Source organism: Trichogramma pretiosum, unplaced genomic scaffold (genome assembly GCF_000599845.2).
Source record: "Trichogramma pretiosum strain Unisexual culture from Peru unplaced genomic scaffold, Tpre_2.0 scaffold2, whole genome shotgun sequence".
Lineage (NCBI taxonomy): Eukaryota > Metazoa > Arthropoda > Insecta > Hymenoptera > Trichogrammatidae > Trichogramma > Trichogramma pretiosum.
The window spans coordinates 1,649,402-1,677,107 of NW_019641687.1; the positions used below are offsets into that span (position 1 = coordinate 1,649,402).

Sequence of the window (27,706 nt, forward strand, 5' to 3'; positions counted from 1 at the left end):
GCCCCTCGCGCGGCCAGTATTAGAGAGAATCCGAGATTACGAGAAATCGCACCAGTCGCGTCTTGCCGGCATCGCGATCGAACGTTACTTTGCAAAAATGAAGTCTTTCATGGAATACTCCAATGAGTGCGAATTTCCAATTGAAAATCTACCGTATGGTGTTTTTTCTAACGATGCAAACGTAAGTATTCGTAATACCATACTCACTGCTTTTAATTTGCTTTTTATGAATATTTGCAGTGCAGAGGTTAACGCATTCATTTGCATTTTTACAAAATTATTCTTCTGAGGCTAAAAATGTTTAACTCAAAAATTATATTGTAAAATCTTTTGCTACAACCTTATCAGGTTTAGGTAAATTTAATTTCAATTGTAAAAGGCTTCATTATTTCAAATTTTTTTTTAATGAAAATAAATGTTAGTAAAGCAAAAACAGAACGCCAAGTATTATTGCAATTATTCTTATCCTACCCGCATGCCATCTAACAAATCCGATACTCAAACTTTACTTGGTATTGCAGAGATCTACAAAATTTGTCGTATCTCGTGTATATTGTAACACGTTGATATTCGCGGTTGATATTGCCACTCTCTGCAAATATTACCACATGATAATTCAGAATTTTTGTTTTTTCATTATTTTTTCCAGCGTAAAAAAAGAATAGGCGTCGCAATTGGAGATCAAGTTTTAGATCTATCTGCAATTTCGAATCTATTTGAAGGACCACTGCTATCTGATAAACAGCATGTATTTCAACAAGAAAATCTCAATGATTTTATGGCCCTTGGACGTCCCTCGTGGCTTGAAGCAAGACATACTTTGCAAAAATTATTATCTGTTGAAAATGACGCACTGCAGAATCCTGATGTTCGGAGAAAGTAAATATTTTTATATTATTAGTCTCATTTATTTTGTATTTAATGAACATTAGTGATTAGTTTATTCGATTTTTTATTAGAGTATTTGTGCCTCAAGAAGATGTAACAATGCATTTACCAGCTAAAATAGGAGACTATACCGATTTTTATTCTTCCTTTCACCACGCAACAAACGTCGGAATTATGTTTCGTGGAAAGGAGAATGCATTATTGCCAAATTGGTAAAGTTAAAAATGATCCAAAATCCCAAACATTATTACTATTGATTAATTATTTTTTCTGCAGGAAACATCTACCAGTTGGCTATCATGGCAGATCAAGTTCCGTAGTTGTTTCTGGTACTCCGATACGTAGACCTAAAGGACAAACTTTACCTGTCGAAGGAGCTGATCCAGTTTTTGGACCAAGCAGATTGATGGACTTTGAATTGGAAGTAGCATTTTTCGTTGGTGGGTCACCCACTAAATTGGGAGAAACAGTTTTAGCTTCCGAAGCTGGAAGCCATATTTTTGGATTTGTACTCATGAACGACTGGAGTGGTGTGTATTTACGAAATTAATGAATTTTTGATGAAGGTGTAAATCGTTTTTTAAATCAAATTAGCTCGTGACATTCAAAAGTGGGAGTACGTACCGTTGGGTCCGTTCGGCGCTAAAAATTTGGGTACTTCGATCAGTCCATGGATAGTCACGATGGAAGCGTTGGAGCCTTTCAAGGTTCCTAATATGCCTCAAGACCCAAAACCTTTTCCATACCTTCAACATTCCAATTTATGTAATTTTGATATAAAATTGGAAGTTGACATTAAAAGTAAGTAATTTTTCACAGAAAAGTATAATATCTAACGATCATAAATATGAATTAACGATTATTCGAACAGCGCCAACTGGAGTAGCTACAACAGTAACTCGTAGTAATTACAAGTACATGTATTGGACTCCCCAACAACAACTGGCTCATCATACAGTTACAGGGTGTAATATTAATCCTGGCGATCTTATGGCTTCCGGTACCATAAGCGGAGAGGTTTTCTTCATAATTTAATTAAAATCGATTTTGATCATAAAACATTTTTTCATTTTGAATAATTCTTTATATAGTCCGCTGATTCATTTGGATCGATGCTTGAGTTATGTTGGAAAGGAACTAAGCCAATAGCTTTGAAGGATGGTAGTTCAAGGAAATTTTTGCAAGATCATGATGAAGTTATCATAAGAGGTAAAAGATTAAATTTTTTATTTAAGAAAATGTTTTTCAAACGAAAAAAACTAATAATAAAAATGTTATTGTTAGGCTATTGTCAAGGTAATGGATATAAAGTAGGTTTTGGCTCTTGCAAAGGAAAATTACTACCAGCAAATCATTAAAATCTACCAAGACTTGTAACATTTTTTTGAACAAATAAAAATCCTATTCAAACAAATTTTTAAAAATTTAAAACCTGTAATCGATTTACTTTCAACCCGCCCCACTGAATATTTCACAAAAAGAAAAGGAAATATGTATAGGGCAGGTAAAATATTGATCAGAGCGCATTATAGCCCCTATGGTACGCAGGTGTGCGATCAATAAGAGGCAAAACACAGGCCAGTTGTTCACCTGCATTCGTCCAGCAATGGCGAATTCTTTCCTGCGGTAAATATGTGGTTTGCCAACCATTTTCCCCCGTAATTACGCATTATTAATCGTAATCTGTTGCACGTGGATTTTTTTTCGATTTACTTGCACTTTTTCGTTCAGTAAAAATAATTGTATACGCGTGTGTATACGATACACTGTAGCATTCGATAATTTGAGATCCACTCGCAATCCTCTTTCAACGATTTAGCACTCACTTTCACGAGCACGCACAAAATTATTAAAGTGTTGGATTAAAACGATCTTGAAAACAGGAGCCTTCAGAATCTCGAGTCTGTGGGAGGTGCTCCGACAGCTCGCTGGGAAGTGCCTCTGAAGGATGGGGTGCACATTTTGGAATTTGAACACGGCACGGCAACAGGTCGCCGAGTGGTGAAAATCGATGGTAAAGTCGTACTCAATCGAGAATGGATGTTCCGATTGGTCGGAGACGAAATTATTACTTTCGGAGACACCAAATTTCACATAAGGGTCGATCCTATACCAGGTACATTTTCTAAAATAGAATGAATTTCGGAAAATTCAGAACCATGTAAAGTTGTAAATAATTTTAGGCTTAAAATATTCCTACAGCCTGTGGGTGAATGGAGAATCTTACAAGAATTTCATTCAATCGCAAAATCAAGTACTCGAAACTTGGTGCGCTCAAGTTGGACCGGACGAGTATCGAATTATTTTAGGTATTTTTTTATAAGCAATAATTCATTTGTGATGGAGAAAAACAAAAATTAAAATTTATTACAGAAAAGAGTACGCAAAACGTGTGGGTGAACGGGGAATCGATCGAGCCCCGCTTCGAGTTCATCGACAACGGAGCGGAAATAGTATTCGCTTTGGGTGATGTGCCAGCCAGCATACGCACGAGCAGTCCAGGCTGCAAAAACGCCTCGATCATCTACACCCTGTACGTGAACGGCGTCGAAATAACTCAACAAAATCTGGAGGACGGCGTGACGGAATGACGTGCGCTGCTGCGAGCACATATAGTATAGTACTCAAAAGATGTTTTAAGATTTCAAGATTACGTAATGATATTTTTGTATTAAAAATGGAAAACAATAAATACGTCTCGATTTTGCACAGCCAATATGTCTTTCGTCAGCTGACCCAACAAACAAAGCAAACTAACCTCGATCTTGGCAGTTTCGATCGACCGTCTCTCGCGTAAAATGTACCAAAATTTCAAGCGGAAAAAATGCTAACCAACGCCACGAACTTCAAAACGTGCCTGCTGGGCACGCTAAAAAATGACATCCCCTTCGAAAGTAATTATCCGAGGCTTTGTTAACGAGGCGCGAGCGCGTTGGGTAATCGCGAAGCCGATTCTCATCGGCGCGAGACAATGAGCGCGAGATCTTACGAAAATTATAATTGCAGCATGGACGGATGATCAGTTGACAATAGCTTTAGAAGATGCAGTGCTGATGAAAAAAACGTTGACCCTAGAGAACGAGGTATTCGAGCGTTACTTGCGACGCAAATATCCCGATACTATGACGAGTGAGTCGTTGTTTATAATTTTTTTTGTTGCCGCTTTATCGCTTATTCCGACAGTAAAATAAAATAGTTAAAACGTAATAAAAAAAACCCTGGCCAGAGTACGCGCAGATCACGGAATCGACGCGACAAGGCCTGCGGGCCCGCGCGGCCAGGAAGATGCGCGACTCGGACGCCACGATGAGCGGCTTGAGCATCGCACGGGCGGCTTCGCTCATGACCACGGCCGGTGGCGTGCCCCAGCCGGTCTCGGCCAAGCAGGTAGTCGCTACCGGCGGCAAGGGCCTCAGGTACGCAGCAACATAAAATCACAGGGCGAATCTCCGCTTCTGCTGCTGCTGCTCTCTCTCTTGGAGCGCGTCCCGTTATACTTGCACGCGAGCTGCTGCTGCCTTTTTCCATTCTTTTTTTTCTTGCTTTTTAGACTGACTCTGAACCATCGGATCGAATTGATAAACCAGGAGCTGGATATCATGAGGCAAGTGCGCGAGGAGATGGAAAAAAATAGCGCCAAGAAGGAGAGGGAGTGGATAGATCGGCTGAAAGAGACGGAGTTTCGTATTTGGGAGGTCGAGCAGAATTCGGCGCAGTTCGAGGCAGACGTCATAGAGCAGGCCAATCCCATAAGCAAGCAGATACCCTCGAATAAATTTTTAAAGTTGAGCGCGACGTCCGGGACGATTGAAAATTTTCTCACTAATGCTACGAATGCTCTAGGTTTTTGAGATTTCAAGACAGAATGTCGGACCACCTGCTCGACACGTTGCATTTGAAATTCACCAAGTTGAAACAAATAATCACGAACGTGCGACGCGAGATGAAGCAGAGTCGCGAGCTCGGTAGCAATCTTCGGCCGATCGACTTTGAAAAGTTAGAAATCGAAATCGGATACGTGCTGAACGACAACGAGGAAAATAATCGCACGTTCAAGGCGCTGAAATTGCTCAACGGTACGTATTATGACGCGTATCTCGTGTCTGTTTATTTACACGATCGGGAATAACGAGCTCGGTTGCGTCCATCATCATCACGCGCATAGGCGAGTATCAACTGAAGATGAAAAAACAAACGGACCTGCTGCAAGATTGCCGAGCTGAGTTGGCCCGCAACGAGTCGGATCTGGCCAAGAATCAGCTGTACAACGTGACCATCAGGCGGGACAAGCAGCGGGCGAAGCGCGAGGCCGACCGAGCCAGCGAGCTGCACGCCCGGGTCCAGGAGCTGCTGCGCTCGTACGTGGCGCCGAGCGTCGTCGAGTTCGCCTTCACGGAGAACGCCGTGCAGGAGGCCAGGCGTCACTACCGCAGGACCCAGCACGAGCGACAGGTCCAGCTGTTCAAGATACAGGCCCGCAAGCGGGAGCTGCTGAGGGCCTTCTTGGCCGGGCCGAAGCCCCTCGAAGCCAGAGCCTTGAGATGCAACGTGCCACGGAGGCCGAGCGTCGCCAGCTTCTCCTCTTGCATCGCTGTAAAAGCCATCGCGAATAAATGAAAAGTTCATCCTAATCTCGCGTACGTGTATTTGTTATGCGTGTTTATAATAGACTTTTGTACTATCCGCCTCGAGGAGGAAGAAAAAGAGAAGAAGAAGAAGAAGAAGAAGGAAGTCACGCTTCACGCACTGCATAACAGCCTGTCCCTCTTACACGCGCCGCGAAAGACGCTGCGCTGCGCTGCAGTTCGAATCGAGGCGCCGTACGAACCGCTCGATGATTGCTTAGTTACACCCCTTCTCTCTTTCTTTTACCTTTATATATACCTTACCTCGATCCACTGCGTCCATGTATACATTTTTGTATACACACTCGAGAGCCAAGTGTCATTCCACCCTCCGATGATAAGTGTTTAATCGTGCCGGTGTGCTTTTCCCTTTGATATTTAGTGGTGCGCTTGTGCTCGAGCCGGACATGAGGTTTTACAAGTGCTGTTTCTCCTTTTTGGGACTACTGTCGACGGTGCTTTTCGACAGCGGCGGCCAGGCGAGATACTTGGAAGTAAGTTCAAGTGTGTCAAGCTCTTATCAAAAGCTCTAAATCTGCACTGCTTTTTCTGCTTTTTAATCAGCGCGTCAAACGAGAACGTCTCGCACACGCGCCGTACGTACAATCGTCGCAAATGTAATTTTAACACGCTCGATCGGTCGCACACACGACGCATAATGACTAATGGGAATTACGAAAATTGACCATTTAACTCCGGCGATGAACGATGTTGGTACATAACGGCATTCGCGAAAGATGATACTATTCGATAAATAGTTGGCGTGCGTCGGCCTCTCTGTGCCGTATGCGCGTATGTTATGTGTAGTATAGCGCCGATATGCATGGCAAAACTCGCGTATACGTATACATAAGTACGCTCATTGTTCCGAGGCTCGCGCTTAGTTTTGATGTTTTCTCTCTTTCGAATGGCCAACAGCGTCGCGTACGTACGTATCCAACGACGACCATCAACTACGACCTTATTTTACGAGGCGCGCGCGCGCCTTATGGCACATTGTGAGAACGATAATTTCGTCGCGTAATCGTGCGGGGCACGTGCCACAGTTTTCGTTTTATCTTTTATTTTTCTGCTCGAGAAAAGCTGCGCGGGGACGACTCGCGCGGCCTACTTGGCCCTCTGTGCGTGACACTCATGCACACGCGCTGGTATGGCGGCGCTTTTTCTCTATTTGCGCAGGGTCTGAACGTGAATTTGGGCGAAGCTCTGCAGTTTCTGCGCGAATACGACCAGGAGGGCTCGGCCGTCTGCACCAAAGTCATGACGGCCCAGTGGAACTTCGCGACCAACATGAGCGACTACAACAGGCGCAAGATGCTCGAGGCCCAAACGATCAAGCTCAAGTTCGAGCGGGCCTCCTGGCGCAAGACCGTGAGCTTCGCTTGGAACAGAATAGCCGATCCGCTGGCCAGGAGACAATTGAAAATGATCGCCGTCAAAGGACGCAACTCTCTCACCGATGATAAATTCAACGAGGTAATATAATAAGCCGTGTAATTACAATCTCATTATTACTTACGCAACTCGTATGACGATGCACGACACGCACGCAGATGCATCATTTGACGATGGAGATGAAGGAGCTCTACAACAGAGTCAAATTGTGCCCCTACAGAAAGCTCGGAGCACCCTGCGATTTAACTTTCGACGGAGGTAATCAATTGCGATCGTACCTTAACTCTCAAAGATTCGAATCGATATTATTTTTTCCTCGTGATTGCGCAGATATCTCTAGGATAATGTCGCAATCTCGGGACTACGAGGAGCTGCTGCACTACTGGCAAGCTTGGCACGAAGCGATCGGCCCACCGCTCAAGAACAAGTACATCCGATTCGTCCAGCTGGCCAATCAAGCCGCCAAGCTAAACGGTACATACATACACGCGAGCGCGAACGAATTCCCACGATGACAATGCGATGCACTTGCTCAATCCTTTGATTCTCACTCAGGCTTCGCGGACGCCGGCGACCAGATGCGCGAGCAGTACGAGGACGACTACTTCCAGCAGAACATAGCCGAGGTCGTGTCCTCGATCACGCCCATCTACAAGCACCTTTTCACTTACGTGCGCGCCCGACTGATCGAGCGCTACGGCGATCGCATACGCAACGACGGACCCATACCGGCCCATCTGCTCGGCAACATGTGGGCCCAGAACTGGGAGGGCGTCTACGACCTCGTTCAGCCCTTTCCCGCCGTCAAGAAGCTCGACGTTACCCTCGAGCTCATCATACAGGCCTTCGGACCGCTCAGGATGTTCCAGCTCGCCGAGGAGTTCTTTACCTCGATGGGCATGAAGCCAATGCCGCCGGAATTTTGGAAGTCGTCCATGTTCGAAAAGCCGCCCAATCGAAACGTCAAGTGCAGCGCCAGTGCTTGGGACTTTTGCAACAGGGCCGATTATAGGTATATAACGCATTCTCGGTTCAGTCACCTCCTTGCGGCTCGCTTATAATCTATTGCATTCGTTTGTCCAAAGGATCAAGCAGTGCACAAAGATGAGCACGGAGTGCCTCGTGTCGACTCACCACGAGATGGCCCACGTGCAGTACTACCTCCAGTACAAGGACCAGCCGCTGCTGTTTCGCAACGAAGCCATGCCCGGCTTCCACGAGGCCGTGAGCAACGCCATCAGCCTGTCGGTCTTCACTCCGCAGCATCTGCACAGGATCGGCCTCTACAACAACGCCACCGACGACTACGAGAGCAACATCAACTTCCTCATGCTGATGGCCCTGCAGAAGGTCGTTTATCTGCCCTTCGCCTACATCGTCGATCAGTGGAGGTGGCGAGTCTTCAGCGACGGCGTGGCCGACATGACGACCAGATGGTGGGAGCTGAGATTGCAGTACCAGGGCATTCTGCCGCCGATACCCAGAACCGAGCGTGACTTCGATCCGGCTTCCAAGTACCACGTTCCTGCCGATCTTCCCTATGCCAAGTACATTTGCGTTTTACTCGCCAATCTAGACCAGTCAATTTTACTTCGATACTTATTAATTTGTACTTTTTCAGTTACTTTGTGTCAGTCATCCTGCAATTCCAATTGTTCGAGTCGCTTTGCGACATATCCGGCCACACTGGCGATCTTCATACGTGCGACCTTTACCGATCCCGCGAGGCTGGACGGCTATTGGCGTGAGTCTTTATACCGATTTCGCGAGCATGTCGAAACCTTATCATCGATGTTTCTTATTCTCTCGCAGGGACATACTCTCGGTCGGATCGTCGCAGAGCTGGCCGGACGTCATCAGACAAATGACCCGGGGTCGAACCAACCGACTGGACGCCAGCGCCATGCTACGCTACTTCGCGCCCCTCGCGCAATTTCTCAAGCGGCAAAATCAGATGGAGCCGGTGATAGGCTGGATCAGCAGCCAAGAGGACGCAGGTTGGTAGATCGCGTATCCGCGACGATCGAGTCGTGCCACGATTACCGATTTTCTCGGAACAATGACGAATAACCTCGTGATATCAGATGCGTCGACTTCATTTTCAGCCCTCTTCGCACACTGGTATCTCGGCAGCGGCGCTGCTACCACTGCTGCCTCCTCCAATTGCCTGTCCTTCGCCACGACGACGCTCCTCGTCGCTATTGTCGCTTCGTTCTGAGCGATGCCGAACCGGCGACCAACTCCTTGTACATAGCTGCAAATTTTGTCTATTTTGTAAATAATTTACTGGCTCAGATTTTGTATAGTTTACTTATATTATACGTTTTTATAGATTTTTACACAATTACGACAGTAGACAGTATTAAAATTTAACAATAAGAAATATCAAAATATAATATACGAGGTATATGAACATTCAATAAAAAATACGGTCACAGATTTAACATTGAAAATTGGCCAATCTCCGATTTACTCGACTACTTTTTTCCATATCACAATCTTGTTATTGGCCGGCATATCGATGACTTTTTGCAACTCGATGCCGTGCTCTTTAGCAACTTTCGAGAGATCGGCCAGATCTCTGATACCCCACTCGGGATCTTGCGATCTGATATTCTCATCGAACATCACGTTACTCTCGGGGGCTATGACCCCGTCGATCGCCAAGGCACCGTACGTTATCAGCAAGCCGCCGGCTTTCAAGAGTTTTCCCGCATTTCTGAACACGCCGACGGAACACTTCCACGGCGAGACGTGGAAAAGATTGCAATTGTAGACGTAGTCGAAGCTCGACTCCGGGAACTTTTCCGGCCACTGCTCGTGATCCTCGCTGACGTCGATCCGACAGGGAGGCCGAACGTTGCTCATGCCCTCGGTGTAGACCTCGATGCTGCCGAGCAGTCGTTGATCGTACTCCGAAGGGTAGAAGGCGAGCTTGGGAAAGTGCGGCGCAAAGTGAGCCACGTGCTGACCCGAGCCTGACGAGATTTCCAGTAATTTTTGGTCGCAAGCTTCGGCGTCGATGTACTGCTTGAGAACTTGCAGGATCGGCTCTTTGTTACGGTCCGCTGCCGGGTACGTGAATTTCTTTTTTTCCGACGTCATAGTTACTTACTGCGAAATACGTGGAAACTAGAGTCAAAATTTTCTTCGGTAATAGATTGATCGTTACGTGAACGAAAATGAAAAATAATTTGATTTTAAAATTGATTTTTATTTAAAGCTCTCGATAATTTAGCACTTCATCATCAAGCGATGCAAGGTTATGTTTTATAAAGCGAACAATTAAAGCATTTATTCAACAAGTACTCTTAAAAAAATTAAGTTTTAACACGAGAATAGAGTAAGATTGCACATTTATTAATTAAATATTTAATACAAACGAACCTAAATCACTCAACTTGAATTTAAATAGACCCGTGTGTATATTTACAAATTTACTGGACGGGCGTGACAACGACTACAGGTACAAGTGCTGCGTGCACGCGCTGTGTAGAACGGACAAGTGCATATTGCTCAGTTAATCACAGCAGAAACGTCATTTTTCCGCGGTCGATGTAGCTGAGCATTATAGCAAATATCGCAGCGGTATCGGAACTACAAGGAAATTACTAAAATTTAAAATGGCAATATTAATTATAATAACGCTGACTATTGCTTCTAATGATAATTCAAGCGAAATATTTGAGCACACTTGAACTTTTTGACATACATTTAAACATATTTACTTTTATCGTCGGTTCATTATTATTCATTATAGACATGCATGTAGTTTTCAAATAACATATCCACGTTGAAATACTTTACATGTTCGAATCAAGTAATTTTGATGAAATTTTTCAAGTTGAAATTTATATTTTAGATGTATCAGTGAACTATCATTTCAAGGAATGAATACAAGTCGCATCTATTTAAGATTAAGTACTTCATAAACTTTGATTAAATATTATGCATAAAGATCTACGTACACACACATAAATATTCATAACTTCAACAAACATACTAAAAATACATTTTTCCTCAGTTCAATTAATAAAAAAAAAAAAAAGCAAAAATGCCTTAAACTAACTGAATAATTGCAATTGTAAAAGCGGAAGCCATTGTGATGTAAACGCAAAAGCACAATAAACGTGCAAACGAAGTTAAAAATTATAAAAATATAATCTAACTATTGTTCTGGTTTTAATATCCAACTTTCTGCCAGATGAGTGTTTTGTTGTTGGCTGGCATATCGATCATTTGTTTCAGCTGTATGCCATTATTGAGAGCCAATTTTTTTATATCCTCCAGATCTCTGACACCCCATTCAGGGTTCTGAGATTTTAAATTTTGATCGAACCGAACATTACTCTCGGGCGTCAATACACCATTGATAGCGTAAGGACCGTAAGTGAAAAGGATACCGTTATTTTTCAACAATTGGCCAGCATTTCGAAACAGACCCTCCGTACATTTGAAGGGCGATATATGTATCATGTTGGCATTGTAAATGTAATCCAGACTGTTTTCCTTGAATCCAGCGCTCCAGGTTCGATAATCCGTTGTGATATCGATAAGCATGGGTTGTGCTACATTCATGAGACCATAAGTATGTGCTGCAATACTTTCCAAGAGATGGTTTTCGATTTCTGATGGATAGAAGGTAACTTGAGGAAAGTGCGGCGCAAAATGAGCGACATGCTGACCAGAACCGGACGATATTTCCAGGAGACTTTGGTCCGGAACACGTCGGATGTAGCGCTGCAGAACGGATAAGATAGGCTCTTTATTGCGATCAGCCGCTGGGTATATCATTTTTTTTGATGCCATAGCGGTGGTTCTGCAATATATAAATATACTATAGTTTGAATGATTTAACAAACAATTGATAAGAAGCAGAGCTTTATTTACCTATGAGATGCAGCACAATGAATAACATTCATAATTGAAAGTTCAAAAAGTTCTTAGGTGATTGTTAAAATCAATTCTGAAAAAAACCAAGTATTGTAAATGGTGCTTAAAAATTTCTCATTTGAAGTGTATTTGAATAGAACTTTTGTTTCAAAGTACTCAGAAATTATAAATAATGGGTAAAATGGAAAAAAAGCCTGATTTCAAAGGTATATTACAGGTAGTTTATTACTAAATCACAAATAATCAAAATAATAATATTTTTACAATATTTGTATAATACATTGATTGGATGATTTAACATTGTAATAAGTCTTTTGAGCAAATTTAATCACTGTCGTTCTTAGATCTGCTTTTTCCTTTGCCACTTTTTTCTGACTTTTTCACTTTCACAACTTCGGGTATGTACACAGAATGTCCAGTTTTTTTTAAATGATCAAAAAGTTTATTTTTACTGGGAAATTCTTGCTTACAACTCACACAAGTATGGTCTAAATCTTGATCAACTTCTGGTATTTTTGACATTTTCTTAGTATTGGTTTCTCTAGCTTCTCCTGCAGCTTGTCTTTGAGCTTTTCTCAGTTCTTTGGCCTTCTTGCCTTTCTTTTTACCTGGTGCTGGAGAAACAGTTTCTTGCGGAGAATCATCTTCACTTTCATCTCCTTTACCCTGATTACCTTCTGTACTATTTGATGGGGAATTAGGTGAAACAGTTTTTGAATCTGTTTCAAGACTTGGTTGCTTTTGAACAATATTGAGCTTTTCAAGAAGAAGTTTTTGCTGCTGTTGCTTTTTACGTTGCTTCTTTGACAACCCTAAAAGCATTCCCATATTGTCATCGTCATCGGTGTCTTCTGGAATAGCAGGTCTTATTGTCTTTTTACGTTTTTTCTTTTTTGATTTTGGAACAACAACATCTTCCTGATCAGATATAAGTTCTTCATCGGGAGTATCACTAGCGTAACCCTCTTCTTTACTTCTGTCATCATTGTATCCTTGACCTGGAGGTGCATCCATTGTAATATTACTCGCTGTAGACCTATTAGCTTTTTCATCTTTTTCATCATCTGAATATTTTTCTCCATCAGATGTTTTATCATCATCGTTGTCTTTGGTTATGGTAGGTGGATCAAGCAAAAAATCTGGCATACCATGTCCTGTAGCTGGTTCTGAACCATCAGGCAAATGCCTTGACCTATTAGCTTTTTCATCTTTTTCATCATCTGAATATTTTTCTCCATCAGATGTTTTATCATCATCGTTGTCTTTGCTTATGGTAGGTGGATTAAGCAAAAAATCTGGCATACCATGTCCTGTGGCTGGTTTTATATCATCAGGCAAAGATGACTTTGAGTTTGTCTTTTCAGATTCATCCTCACTACTAGGGAAGTTAATGTCATCATCTACTAAAGATGCTGTCATTTTTGCAACATTATCTTTGTGTTTCTTTGAATTTTCATGATTACTGAAAGCTTTCGATGTTTTGAAAAGTTTAGTGCATGCCACACAGTACAATGCATTAGATTCCTCAGATTCGATATCCTTATCCTCATCAGAAGTAAGCTCTTCACCAAACTCTTCTGCGAGAGAAGCTTCAATTCTTTCAAGTTCTGATTGAATATTAGAAAATTTAGACCATTCTGATTCTTTTTGATTTTTCAATTGCTCTTGGCGTTGGAGTAACTGTTGTCGTTTACGTTCTTCGTGTTTCTTTTTATTTGCTTTTGACTTTTCTTCAAGTAGTTTGGCATGAGCTTGTACTCTCTTATCTCGTTTTCTTACGAATGCTACTAGATTTCTTATTTGCTCATTTCTTTCTTTTTTAGCTGCATCTCTCACTTTTTTATTCTCTTTTTCCATCTGCCTGACAGTCCAACGATTAGGTCCTTTTGTTATATTCCATGGATCTAACCAAGAAAATGAACGCTTTGTAATGTAACTTTGCCAGAATCCATAAAACCTGTGCACATCTTCATAAACAGTGTTGGAATCACCAAAGCCAGGTGCTGGTTCCTCATCAGAATCTCCTTTGCTGAACTCTTCATCCTCAGCAGCCAATTTTTCGAAAACTTTACGATATACGGTATAAAATCCTTTTTCGTCATCGCCATATCCTTTGAAACAAGAGGACGAAAAATATGGAAATACATCGAGCGAATCGTCTTGGTAGTCTTCGCCAATGCCTCCCTTCAAAATAGCCTCTCTGTGATTGTCGTACCACGCCCTTTCGTGAGGGTCACTGAGCACTTCGTAAGCTTGTTGAACCAATTGAAACTGTTCCTTGGCCTCAGACTGATTGTCTGGATTCTTGTCGGGATGCCATTTGAGGGCCAATTTGCGATAAGACTTTTTGATTTCCTCATCGGTTGCATTTCGGGGCAACTCCAAAATTTCGTAATGGCATTTCATTTTACTTAATTACTAATTAGCACCAATGTGAGAGGGTAATTCGTTGAATAACTTTATGTATACTTATGTAAGTGACAATTAGACACTTCTTGATTTAGCACTCGTTCTGAGTGATCAATCAATTGAACATGAGGTTTCGTTCAGTAGAGTTAATAATTGGCTAAAAATTGGCGTGATCGGAAGAGATAAGATTATCATTGCATTAGCAATGCACGATTGTAACACTCGAATAGGGCTGCTCAAAAGACAAGGACTATTTGAACGAGGAGCAAAGTTGTAAGAATTAAAAAATAGCAAGGCGTGCGTGTCAGAAGTACGTATGAACTAACTATCTTAAAAAGGTTATGAACACACAGACGTTCAGCGAGTTTTTGACTCGACGACGCTGCACGGGTTAAGCACGGCAGACATTAAAAACTCGTTGCCGAGCTTTCACGCTTTTGTTATGTTATTATCGAGGTCCGGAGTATTATGCGAGAAGAGAGACTGGCCACCCGAGAGATGAAACAACAATGTCTATATAATTTTATCGTGATACATATTGCTTACCCCCGAAGGTCTAACGTTGGACTCTCCTCCCCTCCTGCGAATCATCTTCGCGAACTTTTGCTGAATATGCGCGGTGGTGTCGGGTGGTTCGCTTCAATGCTGCGCCAAACGCCGCCAGTGCGGCCTGTCGAGTCTCGAGGACGGGACGGGGAGGGGAGGTGCGGGGGTAGTGTGTATAGTTGGGGATTTGCGTACTGCAAAACAGACTGGCTGTCGAGCAGCGCCAATTTCAACTCGACTCACGGCGACGTCCAGACTTGGAACTACGAAAATAAACATACCTACAACGTTTCGCGTATGCGTATATGGATAATTTACAACTTATCCTTGAAGTCTCGCGTTGGAGAGTTATAATTCTCGCTGGCATTTCGCTCAATATTTAATTTTTCTAGGCGTGGGATGTCTAATAATTTTTTCTCACCTATCACGCACGAGTTTCGATGATAATTTCATTATTGCGGGGGTAGAACAATCGATTTATTCGTTTGGGCATTTTTAAAAATTAGAAATTATCCATTAAAGCTCGAAAAAGAATTGAAAAAGCTCGATGCCAACTCTTTCTAATTGCAATATCTGTCGATTCGAGCATTTAACTGGTTGTGCGACGCGGTAAAAGAATCGTTATGGAATTACATCACACGCATACTGATATCACGTGCTAATCATTAAAATTGTTTACTAAAAGCGCCTGATATTTATAGCAAAACGAGAAACCTAATCATCTCTCGAGCCTCTCGCGAGGCGGTGCAGGCAAGGTTCGTCGCGAGTTGCACACAAATGTGCAGTGAGCGCAGCAGCACACCGACTACCCGCAGTGATCGAGTGTAGAACGCAGCACCTACACACTTTTATACCTTCGCACAATACACGCGGGTATTTTGTACGCGTTGACGTTTAGCAGACTACGCACGCTCGATCGACGCGTTTGCACGATTGCCATTTGCCGTCATTGTGTATACGCGCTTACATATATATGTGGAGCATGTTTGCGTACGTGTATAAGTCAACACACATCATTCAGAAACGCTGAAAAAACGTCGGATCACTTGAGCGCGAGCTTGCGTATGTGTACAACGGTGCAAGCAGGCTTTTACGTGGCTGCGCTCTCGTGTGTATGCGTGCATCTCTACTGCAAAAGTGAAGTCGATCGCGCTTAGCGGTTTTGCATGTTCATATACGAGCGCGGAAATTCTCGGATTTTTGGCAGCTCCTCGCCAGTAGTGAGGCACACGATATAGCAGTCATGCAATTTCACGTATTACCTTATCGTCTGTGTTAATCGATCGAGAGGCAAGGGTACACGGAGTTCATGTGCCGAGAAGCTTAATTAACAACCACGATAATGGCTAGCTGTATTTCCCGAGTTTATTGATCCAAAGGCCACTTGTGTCTGCTCTGTCTGCGAATTTCCTTACGCCGAGGGCTGCTTTTATCAATTGGTATTAACCTTATAAGCTAGCCGTTCGCAGCTGTAGGGAACAACACTTCGCTTATATAGACAAGACTGATAAACATCTCTTGGCTGATCGTTGCTTTTCTGACTTTGCATAGTAAGTAGCCATTTTAACAATCAAAAACCATCATTCACTCGTTTGTGTCTTCGGCACAAGCTATGAGTAATGTTTGTTTTGATCGCCGTTCTGCTTTTGTAATGATCAATGCGCTTCTTGTCCAACCATCGGATAATTCTGCAATTGAACGCTAAGTGGCTGTAGGCACATTCATTTGTGTCTCATTGATTCATTTCAGTTTATTATTTTGATGCAGAATAATCAGTAATCATGCCAGCTGGTAATGGCTTGGTTATTCCAATTGTGCTATGGGGGCGGATTGCTCCTACGCACTGCATATCCTGCATATACCTATCAAGAGACCAAAAGACTTTGGTCACTGGCTGCTATGATGGTCAGATATGTCTCTGGGCCATGGATCCAGAAACTTTAAAGGTAAACTAATTATATTAATAAATAAGTAAATAATTTATACATTGACTTATTCTTGTTTAGATGACACCAAGATGTCTTCTTGTTGGCCATACAGCTCCAGTAATGTGCCTTAGTAGAGCTAGTGTTATTATGGAGCAAAATTTCATTGTTAGCAGCAGTGAAAACGGTGAAATGTGCACCTGGGACTTGGTTGATGGCAAATGTAGAGAAAATGTCAAACTCAACAATGTTCACACTCAGATGTTACCTTACGTAACTACTGGAGGAGAGGATGTTAAATTGTTTTGCTCAGGGTAGGTATACATCCTTTACTACATGAAAAATTATAACTTCAATTTATTTTCTAAAAATTATTTTTCATCAGATATTATCCTGAAGTACTGGTGATGGATCCATTTAGCTTAGAAGTACTATTTGCTTTGAGTTCTCGAATGAACCCAGATTGGATCAGTGCTTTGCATGTTCTGCGCCCGGCCAAACGGACAGGTCGGTTCTACGTACACTCAAGTTAGTTACAGTCATTCACACTTACGCTTCAACCATAACTTAATTTTTACATTATTTATTCCCTTTAGTTTTGTCTATTTATTTTCTTGTAGAGTAATTTATTAGCACTGCTCAAACTTACCTTGTGTCAAAAAATTGAAGAAAATTCTTTAACTTAATATATTGAAAGTCCATACAATATAGTATTTTGGAATAAGCTTTCTACTTTTTTGTAATTTAGTCCAAATTAATATGGATAATGTGGATAACAATGGGCTGCACTGTTTTGATCTATCAACAAGTTAAAGAAACTTGTCAATTAATATTTGAATTAAATCTAACATGGGCAAATATTTGAGGCTATTTGTATATAATTAATGGTATCTACTATGACCATTAATATTTTTTATGAACTATTCTAATGTATAATATGTACTGTTACAGCATGTAAATAAAGAGGGCTATTCTGGTGTTTGATTACTAGCAGTTGAATTTACATATATTTTTAAAAATATCTGAACTGCAGTATATCAGGGCTATATTTAAAAAAATTATACTTTAGCTCGTATTCATAAATTAGAAAAATTTGTTTTTAAGTAAACTTCAATCTTTGGGGTTTTTAACTTTCACTTTTGGGATATTATTTATTTATTCTCCATTTTCAACATTAACATCTCATATTTCTACTTATCATTACCTTTAATATTTTCACCCTACTTTTATGTTAATTTTATTTTCATCATCTCATATTTCTCATACATCTTACGTATCATTTTTTCATGCTCATTAATCATTATACACTACAATTACAATACAACACAAACACTGTAAGTATAAAAATAAAACTATAATTAAAAGGAATTCTTTTGTTAATACATAAATACATTAAAAAATTTACATTTGTGTACATTTGTCAATGATAACCAAAGAAACATTTTTTGAGCATGAGAATTCTGTTCATTTCTAGATTAAATATAGCCATTAAATATAGTATTGCTTGTTATTTATAAATATCAATATATTTATCATTTTCTAGATCATTGTATAATTTTTGAAAAATAACTAAAATTGGTTTTAAAGTACTTTTTTTTTAAATTACTATCATTCTTACTTTTGAATATAAGTATCAATTATAAACAAGTATTCATATGAACAAAAAATGGTTTTAAAAATTTTTTTTATTTTATTTAAAATTTACACAAACAATTAGTATATGACTTTGAGTTGACTTTACTTAAACTATATTTTTGGCTTTACTCAATTAAATAACTGTAGGTGACATTAATTTTAACACTAAAAAATTTTTGGAATTTGTAACAATAGAAATTGTATTGATTTGCATGTGTGGAATGTCTAAATCACTTTGGCAATTGATTTCTCTCATTTCTTTTTTAATACTATCTTTTGTTGCTTGTTGTAAGTTAAAGTAGTATCTTTCAAATGTGCATGTGTTCTGTAAAAATTTTTTGTGGAATATTGTTGAGTTTCTGTAAATAATATTATTTTTAGGATAAGCTTTTTTATTTTGAATATTAATTTCAATATAAAATTTTAAATATTTTATGAACAATAAGTTATTTAATTGAAAAGATTTTTTCTATCTGCATAATTAAGATTATGTTAATTCCTCAACTAAAGAAAATTTTTTTGAAGATGATGTGGTCTTGGCCATTACGACTGCTGGCACTGTCAAAGTTTGGACCCTTCTGGGTTCAGAAAATCGCAACAGTGAACCTTTGTTTGAGCATGAAAGCAAACAAATTCGATGTGTGAACGCTCTATGCCTGACTTGCTGCCCTTATAATCAAAGAACAGTACTCATAGTTTGTTCCAAATATTGGCAGGTAAACATTCGATTTTTGATATTTTTTTCATTTAAATGACAGTGATTCTAAATTTTACATCGGTTTAGATCTACGATGCTGGAGATTTTTCAGTATTGTGCTCTGTCGATGCACCTGTTGGAGAAAGATGGATGGCTGGTGACTTTTTATCTGCTGATCGAGTGATTGTTTGGAGTGATGAAGGACATGGTTATTTATATAAATTACCAGCTAAGTAAGTTACAAGCACAAATATATTGAAATGAAATAACTCAAATATTCCCCAATGAGTAAACTAAATATTATTAAATAAATCAATTTTTCGATTCTCAAGATTGCCCGTTACAATTATTCTCAAGTTTAATATCGGAAAATTTGATTTTAACTTTTGAATGTAATGTCTCTTATATTTTAATACACAATTGCACATCAGTTTAAAATCTAATTTAAAAAAAAATTACATCCTTGTATTTTTTTATTGGTTGTAGGGTTTTAACACAACTTGAAAGGTAGTCCTCACAAGTATTTACGACAAAATTCTTACTAAAATTTTAATCATTTATGCTCTTGTTTTATTTCTTTATAACTTTTTATTAGTAACTATTTTTATCAACTAACAGTTATGGTCTAGATTTTTTATAATCACTTATGCCTGAAAGTATTTACACGCCATTTATATAGTCTTAAAAAATTTTTCTGAATCTATATAATGCTAGATACTGACATGAATGTTTTTATATTACATTAGAACTGGCTGCTAATTATCAAGCAAAGCACTAGCAGGCTATGCACAATTTACAGTTCATACAGTATATCAGTATTTATTTTTTCAAGCATTCAGCGAGAAACATTTATAATCATAGTAACATGACATGACATAACTATCATGCATTACCAAACAGTATTGCTAGATCACAAAATTAAATTAATTCATGTGGCCTTATAATATGTATGATCTATAATAATAGAAATTCAGTTCAATCAGATTAATCTTAGTCGAAATTTCTTAAAATTTTTTAAAAGTATAAAATAATTATTGAATTTTTTAAATAAAAAATGTTAATTAATGCTCCATTGATCTTTTTCACGATGATGTTTTGTCATAAAAAAATTTAACAACTGACATAATCCATGGTGGACCTGGTGTAATAATAGCAAGCTGAAGGGCAAGGCTCTCAGCAGGTAACTCTACAAGAATTTCATATTTTATCTAGTACAAATTGTAAATTAAATGCTATTTTCTATTATTGAGCCTTTTCTAAGAATCTTCAACCATTCTTTCTTTAGAATGATTTTTAAAATCCAACAAATCTTTATAGTAAACACATTATGATTTGATATTATATTTATTGAAATCTCTATAATAAAAATTGTAGCTTGTGTAAGTAAGAAAAAGCAATTCACATTTTCAATCATGCAGCATTTTAATTTATGCTCATATCATTTTCATTTAATGTTTTTTATTATTTTTATCAAATAATTTTACTTCTTTCTAGAAGTAGGGTAACAAATCAATTCCTTTTCGTCATTGCATCAAAATATAATAATGAAATTAACTCTAAATGCTTTTATTGCTTACTGCATGTTCTTTTACTAAATCACACTTGAACAGTTTTATTTTTGATAAACTATAAATATTTTCATTACAATCAAATCACACATTTATTATTACTGTATGTGAAAATTTCTTGCAACGTTTCAAAATTTAATTCCTCAAGTAGATACTCAAGTCAGTGTAAAATGATAATTACGAAATATTTTTTCGGAGATTTTAAGCTCATGTTCTTAAAAAAAAATTATGTGTGAAAAGATATTTTGAATTGTTCATTTTTAACCTGGCTCTGATTTTATCTCAAAGAAATTAATGTTTACTGCTCATATAGTTCCATAAATTGTTGTGTTTTGTGTTATCTGTTTATTTTGGTTTTCAATTCCTAGTAAAGTCTAAAGTATTTGTTGTTTTATATGTGTAAAATAAAAGATTCAATATCATCCTTGAGTACTAAAACTTTTAACTATGATCAAGCAGCAGTGTGGCAGATAACAAGGATTTCCATACTGCAGCAATAGAATCAGATCAACCTTATTTATACTGCACTCTGACGCAACCTGGTGATAAAGTAAGATACATTTTTTCATGTTCAAATAATTCTATAATTATTTAGCTAATTGAAATTAAATTATTTCAGCCTTTATCGTGTCCACCTGCAATGCGATTGGTAACAGCACAGAGAGGTAGCCAAACCCAAAAATATCTTCTAAGAGGTGACAGTGAAGGAGTAGTGATGCTGTGGACTGTACCAGAACCTACACAACCATTGTCACAACCAGAACCTGGTCAGGACACGCCAATTCTAGCTCCTACATGTAAAACAAGTTTAACCTTGGCTTGGGAGGCTATGAAGCCCTCTCCAGTTGGTATACTGGACCAATTAGATAGTGGAGATGGCCATGGCATAAAATTGACAGCCAGTATATACTTGCCGCAACAAAGCAGATTGGTAGTCGGGAGAGAAGATGGAAGTATTATAATTGTCCCAGCTACACAAACTGTGATGTTGCAGTTGCTACACGGGAATCATCAGCAATACGACGGTATAAAAAATTTTAATTTTTTTTATAAAATTATGCGGATAAATTTTACTCATATTTTTTTTCAGATTGGCCTCCTCATCAGATTCTCATGGGCCATGCTGGTCGTGTCAACTGTTTACTTTATCCACACGGTGCTCATTCGCGATACGATAAAGCTCACTTGGTATCTGGTTCAGTTGATTTTGCAGTTTGCCTTTGGGATCTTTACGCTGGAACGCTAATCCATCGTTTTTGCGTTCATGCTGGAGAAATAACACAGCTTCTTGTTCCGCCCGATATGTGCAGCGTATGAACACTAAAATTATTATGAAACCAATTGATTTTAATTTATTGAACGTTTCGTTACTTTTAATACAGCCAAGAATACAAAAGTGCATCTGCAGTGTGGCTTCAGATCATAGTGTTACCCTATTGTCGTTGGCAGAAAGAAAATGCGTCGTTTTAGCGTCGCGTCATTTGTTCCCCGTTGTTACAATTAAATGGCGACCAGGCGACGATTTCATGATTGTCGGTTGCTCCGATGGAGCCGTATACGTCTGGCAGATGGAAACTGGCCACTTGGATCGTGTTTTACACGGTATAATTGCAGAAGAAGTTTTGTACGCTTGCGATGAGAATACCTTGGCTACGAGTGGCTCTACTGGTGGAGGAGGTGGTGAGCTAGGTTTAGCCAACCCGGCAGTACATTTTTTCAGGTATAATTCATTCAGCTCAGTATGTGAAACTGGATAGTTACTAATATTATTTGAGATTGGACTACAATTCAAAAATTTCCGCAGAGGTTTGCGACATCGAAATCTCTCTGCTATTCGTCACGCTACCCAACGTGGTCTTCATCAACTGCAGCAGCTTCACGGAGGTCACGGCAACGATCACGGCAATCAAATGAGAGCGAGAGGTGCTCCATTAAACATACAAGGCTTCCGTAGCAATCCCAAAGATCCAGAAAGCCATATATTGTTTTTCGACATCGAAGGCTTAATAGGTAAGATTTTCTTGTCTTATTGCACAAAAACGCACACTTTTTTTACAGGATTTACAAGGATTGGTGAAGTAGGACAAATACTTGAAAGATAAACTTCTCGTATTATTTTGTGATCAATCGCATTACTACAATTTTCCCATGTTTATGTAGTGTCATTATTGAGTGACGAGTACGCAGTCATGTCGCCAAATACATTAGAAGCTAAAGGATTAATCGAAGCGTCCGAATATCAAAAGGTCGCTGCGCTTACGCAATCTGTTAGTCCCGATGCCCATAAAAAAATAGCAGGTGAGATAGAGAGTTTTACGAGTATCTGGGGAAATTCTATTTTTTGAAAAATGACAAATGTTGTTTTATCAATGTAAATAATTATTCCAAAATGATCAATAACAATAATGGGAGCAAATTAGTTTTACTTACGCGCATTAACGTATTTTGCTTTCTTGGTCTTTAAAATTTTTCTTTGGAAATGGAAATTAATAATTCTATCAATCTTAAAAATGCAACAAAGAATATGCTTTAGAATAACAGAGGTTTAAACAAATACCTTAGAACAACAGTCATTAAAAATAACCCGAAACAGGAAAAATAAGCATTAATTAATCGCAAACATTTATAGACTTTTTTGGTCGCGTCAAGGATAAGGCTGGTGATTTGGAAAAGCAACTGAAGGAAAAAGATCGACATGGTACTATATTGTTGATAAATTGTTGTCTAAATTTCGTTTTGTATTTCTCATTTTATTTTTGCATGGCTCACAATAGAGCCGTGTAATTTTCATTTGTGCTTTTGTAATTAATAATTATTGATAATTCATTTATAATTGATATCGGTAGTTAGATATTTTTAGTTTAATTTATTCTTACATTTAAAACTTCAATTGTAAAGTAATAATGATTAAATCATCCATCGTCGACTGTTGGCATTTTCATCAATATCGTTTCTACAGAATAATTACAATTGATCTTTTAATTATCTCAAAATTTTATCGTAGAATCTTATGTTCGTTAGAAGTTTCGATGTCAGGACTTGCAGCTTTAATAAAACTGGAAGATCTGTACACAGAAACAGTGTAGTTCTTGAGATTTTTTTGTTGCCAGTATGCGAATTACGTCTTCGAAAGTGTTAAAACGATAAATTTTCTGCACATATAGGTATAATTGCTAAGATGAAGGAAGGAGCTGAGAATATGCAAACTAAGATTCAGGCCAAAGTGGAAAGCGTTGGCCTTAAGCCATCGAATCTAGATGGCAAAGGTTAGCAAAATTAGATTTGAAAAAGAAAAACGTATTCAATTATCAGTTTTATTTAATGCTATGCATAGTAATATTAGCACAGCCTCTTTCATAGTATACTTAGCTTATTATATAATTTTAAGTTTTATCAATTTCTCTTTTAATAATGTTAAGTTTATCATTTTATAAGTTTTAATTATTATTTTCACGTATTAGCTGCAAAAGTTCTACATTCCACGATATGCAATGATTGCTTATAATATATTTATCTGACGGCATGCCCACACGCTTCACCGTCATTAAATCAATTTCTGTCATTTTCAGTTAATCCTTATGGCAATGTTCTGAACATTCATCTTAATTCATTCACTTAATTATGTGATAGTATAAATTATAATTTTATTATATTACAACTTATGTCTTTATTTTCTATATTTAATGTACTATTTTATCACATTTACATGGTGTATCATTTTTATTTAGATCATAGCCGATTAAATCATTTACCTGTGTCAAAAATCACAACGATTATTTAAAATTTTGATGCAATAATTATCACACTCTTTGCACGTATGCTGTATCGAAAAAATTGTGTTTTTATGTTCTTTATTGATCTAAAAGAGAAAAAAATGTCTGCAGGTGATGGTTGGAACAGCGATAACGCTAAGGGCTCGCTTAAACGAAACGGTGCCTTCAGCGAGCCAAACAGCACGATGGAGATAGCTCAATTACTTCTGAGTTTGCTGCATGCCTGGGGTATGGATGCTGATCTTGACAGAGTGTGTGAGAGCAAATTAGGCCTACTGAGACCCATGGTACCGGTTTCTTTCGGCGTCATTTCTAAAGGTGGTAGTATCATTTCCAAGTTCATTTTTTAATATCATGTTGTTTATAACGTCCATTTACATAATTTCTAGGCTATATGTCATTTTTGCTACCCACTTATCAAACCCATTTGGAGAGTTGCGTAACGGAACCGATACCGCAAGGAGAGCAACGATTGCCTATGGAACTAGTCAGGCAAGAGAGACTCACTCGTGCCTTTACTAAGAGGGCTCACTGGGAACTATCTACTACACTGACTAGTAATCACTTGCTGGCTGTGGTTGCTCTTTCCAATACGCTCATGTCGATGACAAATGCAACTTTTGTCCCTGAACAAGAGAGGAATCGTAAATTGCATCGGTAAATACAGCTGCGATCGACTTGCTTCATCGACCAGCGGCCATGTCTTTATTGTATCTTTCCTATTTTCAGTTTAAATAGTAGACCGGTAAACTGGAATAAGGTCGAAGAGGAAAACGAGGAAATGTATACAGCGCACCAAGCGCAGATAAAACAGGGCTGGTCCTTGATAGCGACTTTGCATTGTGTTTTATTACCTGACAAAGTGTCTACTCAGGGCGGCTCAAGGTCATTTAAAAGACCACAAGTAGAAATGATGGCTCGTCGCTGGCAGCATCAGTGTCTCGAGGTATGAAAAATAGAAAAAGAAAATTCTAACCAGACATTCAATAATATCTTGACCTTTTCAGATAAGGGAAGCTGCACAAGCTCTCTTGCTTGCAGAGCTAGGTAGAATGGGAGTCAAAGGCCGAAAAGCTCTGGTAGACTATTGGTCACCATATTTACCACAGTATAGCACTCAAGAACCCATTGCTCAACATTCTCAAAACCATAGTCCGCCACCGGGCAGTCCACCTCCGACGCACGAACCGCACGAGCCCGAAGACGACGACGAAGAAGAACTTGCTGAGGAACTCAGCATATCTAGAAAGCCGTCGAGTGTGTCGGAACTGAGACGAAAACAAACTACTGCCGTGGTTCTACTCGGAGTAATCGGCGCCGAGTTCGGCCAAGACATTGGACCAAACCATCCGAAACGCGAAAACGACCAGCGTCGTAAGAGCTCGGTGGTTGAGGGCTTCGGTATTGGCAACAATAATCTGTCGCGTTTAACCAGTATGGCCCTCACCCACCTACTGTACTCGCCTCCTTCATCAAGAATGCCTTTGCACACGGCCCTGCGCAGATCTGCCATTGATTTGATCGGTCGCGGGTTTACCGTGTGGGAACCGTATCTCGATGTCTCTCGAGTACTTTTGAGTCTTCTCGAGATGTGCTGTGAAGCAGACAAGCTTGTTCCAACTTTGACCTACGGCTTGCCCCTAACTCCAGCTGCAGACAGTTGTAGAACTGCTAGGCACGCACTAACACTCATTGCCACTGTAAGACCGGCTGCTTTTATCACAACAATGGCTCGAGAAGTCGCTCGTTACAATACGATGGCTCAGAATGCTCAAACTTTGAATGTTAATTTGGGTCAAAGCATCTTGGCCAGAGCCAAACCAGAAATATTAAGAATTGTTGAGCAACTGATTGAAAAGATGCAAAGCGAAATGAGTGACTTGCTAGTTGAGGTACGTTGCATATGAAAATGTCAAATGAACCTATTTGATTACATGTATATTCTCTTGCAGGTCATGGATATTATTTTACATTGCTTGGATCCTGGACACTTGAAAACCAAACCTTTGAACGAAGTCTTCCCAGCTATTTGTAAATTCAATCAAGTAAGATCAATTAATATTTAATGAATTTCAAAAATCCGTTCTTCAAATCGTTTTACAATCAATTCGTGTAATTTTCAGATAAGCCACTATCCGGCTCACCGTAGAATAGCCGTTGGTAGCAAAACAGGACATATCGCTCTTTACGAATTGCGTGGTACCGTAAAGTGTCAAACGATAATTGCACATCAAGCTCCAGTAACTGCCCTAGCCTTTTCACCCGAAGGAAAATACCTCGTTAGTTACTCTGTTTCGGAAAACAAGTTGTGCTTCTGGCAGGTAGGTTCTATCAAGTTTTCATTTAAACTATTATTTTAGAAGATTGACACTGTTTTCACATTTTTTTCAACTTTCAGCAAATAAGTAGTGGAATGTTTGGCCTTGGAAACTCTCAAACAAGATGCATTAAATCATATAGTACCGCTCCAATAAATGACGTTTCCAGGCTTAATCCAATGAGATTAGCTAAACTGATCTGGATTAACAATCGCCAGGTTACCCTGATGCTAGCTGATAGCTCAGAAACTCGCTTTAACGTATAAATATATTTATCTTGTCAAGATCGCAGTTTTTGTGGTACGAAAAAGTATAGATACCAAGTTTTTTAAGCGTGCAGTAGGCATGAATGGGGTTTTACATATCTTCTGAATTGAGTTTGTGATTAGTAAAACCAAAAAATATTGAGATTCACTTCATTGCATTCTGAATTGAGAAAAAAAAATTCACGATAAATTAGAGTTCATGAAAGTACAAATAAATGATATTAACGATATCAACGTTTTTCATATTCGGTGATTCAAAGTGGATGTTTGATCCATGCAATTTTTCCATGTTTGTTGACTCTTGCGTTATAGGTAATATTGTTAATTGTTTTATCCTGTATTACAGGTATAAGAAATGTTACATTAACTTGATCTTTGCAATCTAATTTTAGAAAAAAATAACGAACCATTAAAAACCTTCTATAATATTGAATCAAATATCAATGTTATCGAAGGGTACGCAGAAAGTAAAAACTAAAACACCGCCCAGGTCTAAATGTTAACATTAATCAATAAATTATTGTTAATTAACTTATAGAAGAATAAATGCGTGAGCTTTTACGATTTTTAAAGATATTACTGAATGAAATGAAAATATGTATTTAATGTTTTGATGAGTACCATGTATTATATTTTGTTTTCTTTATAGTGCAAAGTTCACAATTTTAAATGCTTTTAAAATATGTATGAAATGTAGAATATGATTGATTGTTTTAACGTCACTCAGTTGTAGATATTAAATTATATATTTTAATTAAAACACTTCTA

General features: G+C 38.9%; 7 protein-coding genes across 25 annotated transcripts; 4 read left to right on the forward strand and 3 right to left on the reverse strand.

Moving 5' to 3' along the window:
- The first annotated feature begins 70 nt into the window (after positions 1 to 70).
- LOC106655136 (fumarylacetoacetase) lies at positions 71 to 2,291 on the forward strand. The gene is made up of 8 exons (XM_014375358.2): positions 71 to 181; positions 650 to 879; positions 960 to 1,100; positions 1,165 to 1,418; positions 1,483 to 1,689; positions 1,760 to 1,905; positions 1,980 to 2,097; positions 2,173 to 2,291. Exons 1-8 carry the CDS (start codon positions 98 to 100, stop codon positions 2,244 to 2,246), a joined length of 1,254 nt encoding a protein of 417 aa, XP_014230844.1. The 5' UTR covers positions 71 to 97; the 3' UTR covers positions 2,247 to 2,291.
- A 193-nt stretch (positions 2,292 to 2,484) lies between these two features.
- On the forward strand, positions 2,485 to 3,596 carry LOC106655003 (fas apoptotic inhibitory molecule 1). 2 transcript variants are annotated; one of them, XM_014375188.2, is made up of 4 exons: positions 2,485 to 2,546; positions 2,772 to 3,004; positions 3,072 to 3,197; positions 3,262 to 3,596. In XM_014375188.2, the coding sequence occupies exons 1-4, from the start codon at positions 2,521 to 2,523 to the stop codon at positions 3,477 to 3,479; spliced, it is 603 nt and encodes a 200-aa protein (XP_014230674.2). In that variant the 5' UTR covers positions 2,485 to 2,520; the 3' UTR covers positions 3,480 to 3,596. The 2 variants fall into 2 exon arrangements, with proteins under 2 accessions (XP_014230674.2, XP_023317192.1); XM_023461424.1 differs by having other exon boundaries at positions 2,491 to 2,514.
- A 3,042-nt stretch (positions 3,597 to 6,638) lies between these two features.
- On the forward strand, positions 6,639 to 9,238 carry LOC106655001 (angiotensin-converting enzyme-like). Its single transcript, XM_023461458.1, has 8 exons — positions 6,639 to 6,989; positions 7,067 to 7,166; positions 7,239 to 7,382; positions 7,464 to 7,920; positions 7,994 to 8,455; positions 8,530 to 8,652; positions 8,721 to 8,905; positions 8,993 to 9,238. The coding sequence occupies exons 1-8, from the start codon at positions 6,648 to 6,650 to the stop codon at positions 9,124 to 9,126; spliced, it is 1,947 nt and encodes a 648-aa protein (XP_023317226.1). The 5' UTR covers positions 6,639 to 6,647; the 3' UTR covers positions 9,127 to 9,238.
- A 75-nt stretch (positions 9,239 to 9,313) lies between these two features.
- On the reverse strand, positions 9,314 to 11,165 carry LOC106655259 (UPF0585 protein CG18661-like). Of its 3 annotated transcripts, none has more exons than XM_014375571.2 (2): positions 11,078 to 11,165; positions 9,314 to 10,022 (listed from the first exon to the last, which is right to left on the reverse strand). In XM_014375571.2, the coding sequence occupies exon 2, from the start codon at positions 10,011 to 10,013 to the stop codon at positions 9,378 to 9,380; it is 636 nt and encodes a 211-aa protein (XP_014231057.1). In that variant the 5' UTR covers positions 10,014 to 10,022; positions 11,078 to 11,165; the 3' UTR covers positions 9,314 to 9,377. The 3 variants fall into 3 exon arrangements, with proteins under 3 accessions (XP_014231057.1, XP_014231059.1, XP_014231058.1); XM_014375573.2 differs by lacking the exon at positions 11,078 to 11,165 and adding an exon at positions 10,296 to 10,381; XM_014375572.2 differs by lacking the exon at positions 11,078 to 11,165 and adding an exon at positions 10,296 to 10,338 and having other exon boundaries at positions 9,314 to 10,040.
- Positions 10,107 to 15,560, reverse strand: LOC106655258 (methyltransferase-like 26). The gene is made up of 3 exons (XM_014375570.2): positions 14,757 to 15,560; positions 11,799 to 11,874; positions 10,107 to 11,727 (listed from the first exon to the last, which is right to left on the reverse strand). The coding sequence occupies exons 2-3, from the start codon at positions 11,828 to 11,830 to the stop codon at positions 11,091 to 11,093; spliced, it is 669 nt and encodes a 222-aa protein (XP_014231056.1). The 5' UTR covers positions 11,831 to 11,874; positions 14,757 to 15,560; the 3' UTR covers positions 10,107 to 11,090.
- On the reverse strand, positions 11,907 to 14,749 carry LOC106655257 (dnaJ homolog subfamily C member 21). 2 transcript variants are annotated; one of them, XM_023461457.1, is made up of 2 exons: positions 12,994 to 14,749; positions 11,907 to 12,837 (listed from the first exon to the last, which is right to left on the reverse strand). In XM_023461457.1, exons 1-2 carry the CDS (start codon positions 14,205 to 14,207, stop codon positions 12,126 to 12,128), a joined length of 1,926 nt encoding a protein of 641 aa, XP_023317225.1. In that variant the 5' UTR covers positions 14,208 to 14,749; the 3' UTR covers positions 11,907 to 12,125. The 2 variants fall into 2 exon arrangements, with proteins under 2 accessions (XP_023317225.1, XP_014231055.2); XM_014375569.2 differs by having other exon boundaries at positions 11,909 to 14,749.
- An 87-nt stretch (positions 15,561 to 15,647) lies between the features above and the next one.
- Positions 15,648 to 27,559, forward strand: LOC106655236 (WD repeat-containing protein 7). 15 transcript variants are annotated; one of them, XM_014375523.2, is made up of 23 exons: positions 15,648 to 16,306; positions 16,524 to 16,702; positions 16,763 to 16,995; positions 17,067 to 17,209; positions 18,827 to 19,032; positions 19,101 to 19,246; positions 19,500 to 19,520; positions 20,167 to 20,193; positions 21,041 to 21,131; positions 21,201 to 21,606; positions 21,672 to 21,892; positions 21,964 to 22,301; positions 22,386 to 22,591; positions 22,742 to 22,879; positions 23,211 to 23,279; positions 23,746 to 23,847; positions 24,466 to 24,675; positions 24,744 to 25,011; positions 25,084 to 25,300; positions 25,362 to 26,246; positions 26,307 to 26,399; positions 26,478 to 26,675; positions 26,753 to 27,559. In XM_014375523.2, the coding sequence occupies exons 2-23, from the start codon at positions 16,538 to 16,540 to the stop codon at positions 26,936 to 26,938; spliced, it is 4,569 nt and encodes a 1,522-aa protein (XP_014231009.1). In that variant the 5' UTR covers positions 15,648 to 16,306; positions 16,524 to 16,537; the 3' UTR covers positions 26,939 to 27,559. The 15 variants fall into 15 exon arrangements, with proteins under 15 accessions (XP_014231009.1, XP_014231010.1, XP_014231011.1 ...); XM_014375524.2 differs by having other exon boundaries at positions 24,466 to 24,672; positions 26,753 to 26,938; XM_014375525.2 differs by having other exon boundaries at positions 18,842 to 19,032; positions 26,753 to 26,938.
- The last annotated feature ends 147 nt before the right edge of the window (positions 27,560 to 27,706 follow it).

Bases quoted from the DNA above. Each gene is read 5' to 3' on its own strand.
- LOC106655136 (XM_014375358.2), top strand. From the start codon at position 98: ATGAAGTCTTTCATGGAATACTCCAATGAGTGCGAATTTCCAATTGAA. The intron at 1,101-1,164 runs GTAAAGTTAAAA...TTTTTTCTGCAG, and splicing joins AATGCATTATTGCCAAATTG to GAAACATCTACCAGTTGGCT. The intron at 1,690-1,759 runs GTAAGTAATTTT...TTATTCGAACAG, and splicing joins ATTGGAAGTTGACATTAAAA to CGCCAACTGGAGTAGCTACA.
- LOC106655003 (XM_014375188.2), top strand. From the start codon at position 2,521: ATGTGGTTTGCCAACCATTTTCCCCC. The intron at 3,005-3,071 runs GTACATTTTCTA...AAATAATTTTAG, and splicing joins AAGGGTCGATCCTATACCAG to GCTTAAAATATTCCTACAGC. The intron at 3,198-3,261 runs GTATTTTTTTAT...AATTTATTACAG, and splicing joins CGAGTATCGAATTATTTTAG to AAAAGAGTACGCAAAACGTG.
- LOC106655001 (XM_023461458.1), top strand. From the start codon at position 6,648: ATGCACACGCGCTGGTATGGCGGCGCTTTTTCTCTATTTGCGCAGGGT. The intron at 7,383-7,463 runs GTACATACATAC...ATTCTCACTCAG, and splicing joins TCAAGCCGCCAAGCTAAACG to GCTTCGCGGACGCCGGCGAC. The intron at 8,653-8,720 runs GTGAGTCTTTAT...ATTCTCTCGCAG, and splicing joins GAGGCTGGACGGCTATTGGC to GGACATACTCTCGGTCGGAT.
- LOC106655259 (XM_014375571.2), bottom strand. From the start codon at position 10,013: ATGACGTCGGAAAAAAAGAAATTCACGTACCCGGCAGCGGACCGTAAC.
- LOC106655258 (XM_014375570.2), bottom strand. From the start codon at position 11,830: ATGAATGTTATTCATTGTGCTGCATCTCATAG. The intron at 11,728-11,798 runs GTAAATAAAGCT...TATATATTGCAG, and splicing joins CATTGTGCTGCATCTCATAG to AACCACCGCTATGGCATCAA.
- LOC106655257 (XM_014375569.2), bottom strand. From the start codon at position 14,207: ATGAAATGCCATTACGAAATTTTGGAGTTGCCCCGAAATGCAACCGAT.
- LOC106655236 (XM_014375523.2), top strand. From the start codon at position 16,538: ATGCCAGCTGGTAATGGCTTGGTTATTCCAATTGTGCTATGGGGGCGG. The intron at 19,033-19,100 runs GTAAACATTCGA...ACATCGGTTTAG, and splicing joins TTTGTTCCAAATATTGGCAG to ATCTACGATGCTGGAGATTT. The intron at 25,301-25,361 runs GTATGAAAAATA...TGACCTTTTCAG, and splicing joins GGCAGCATCAGTGTCTCGAG to ATAAGGGAAGCTGCACAAGC.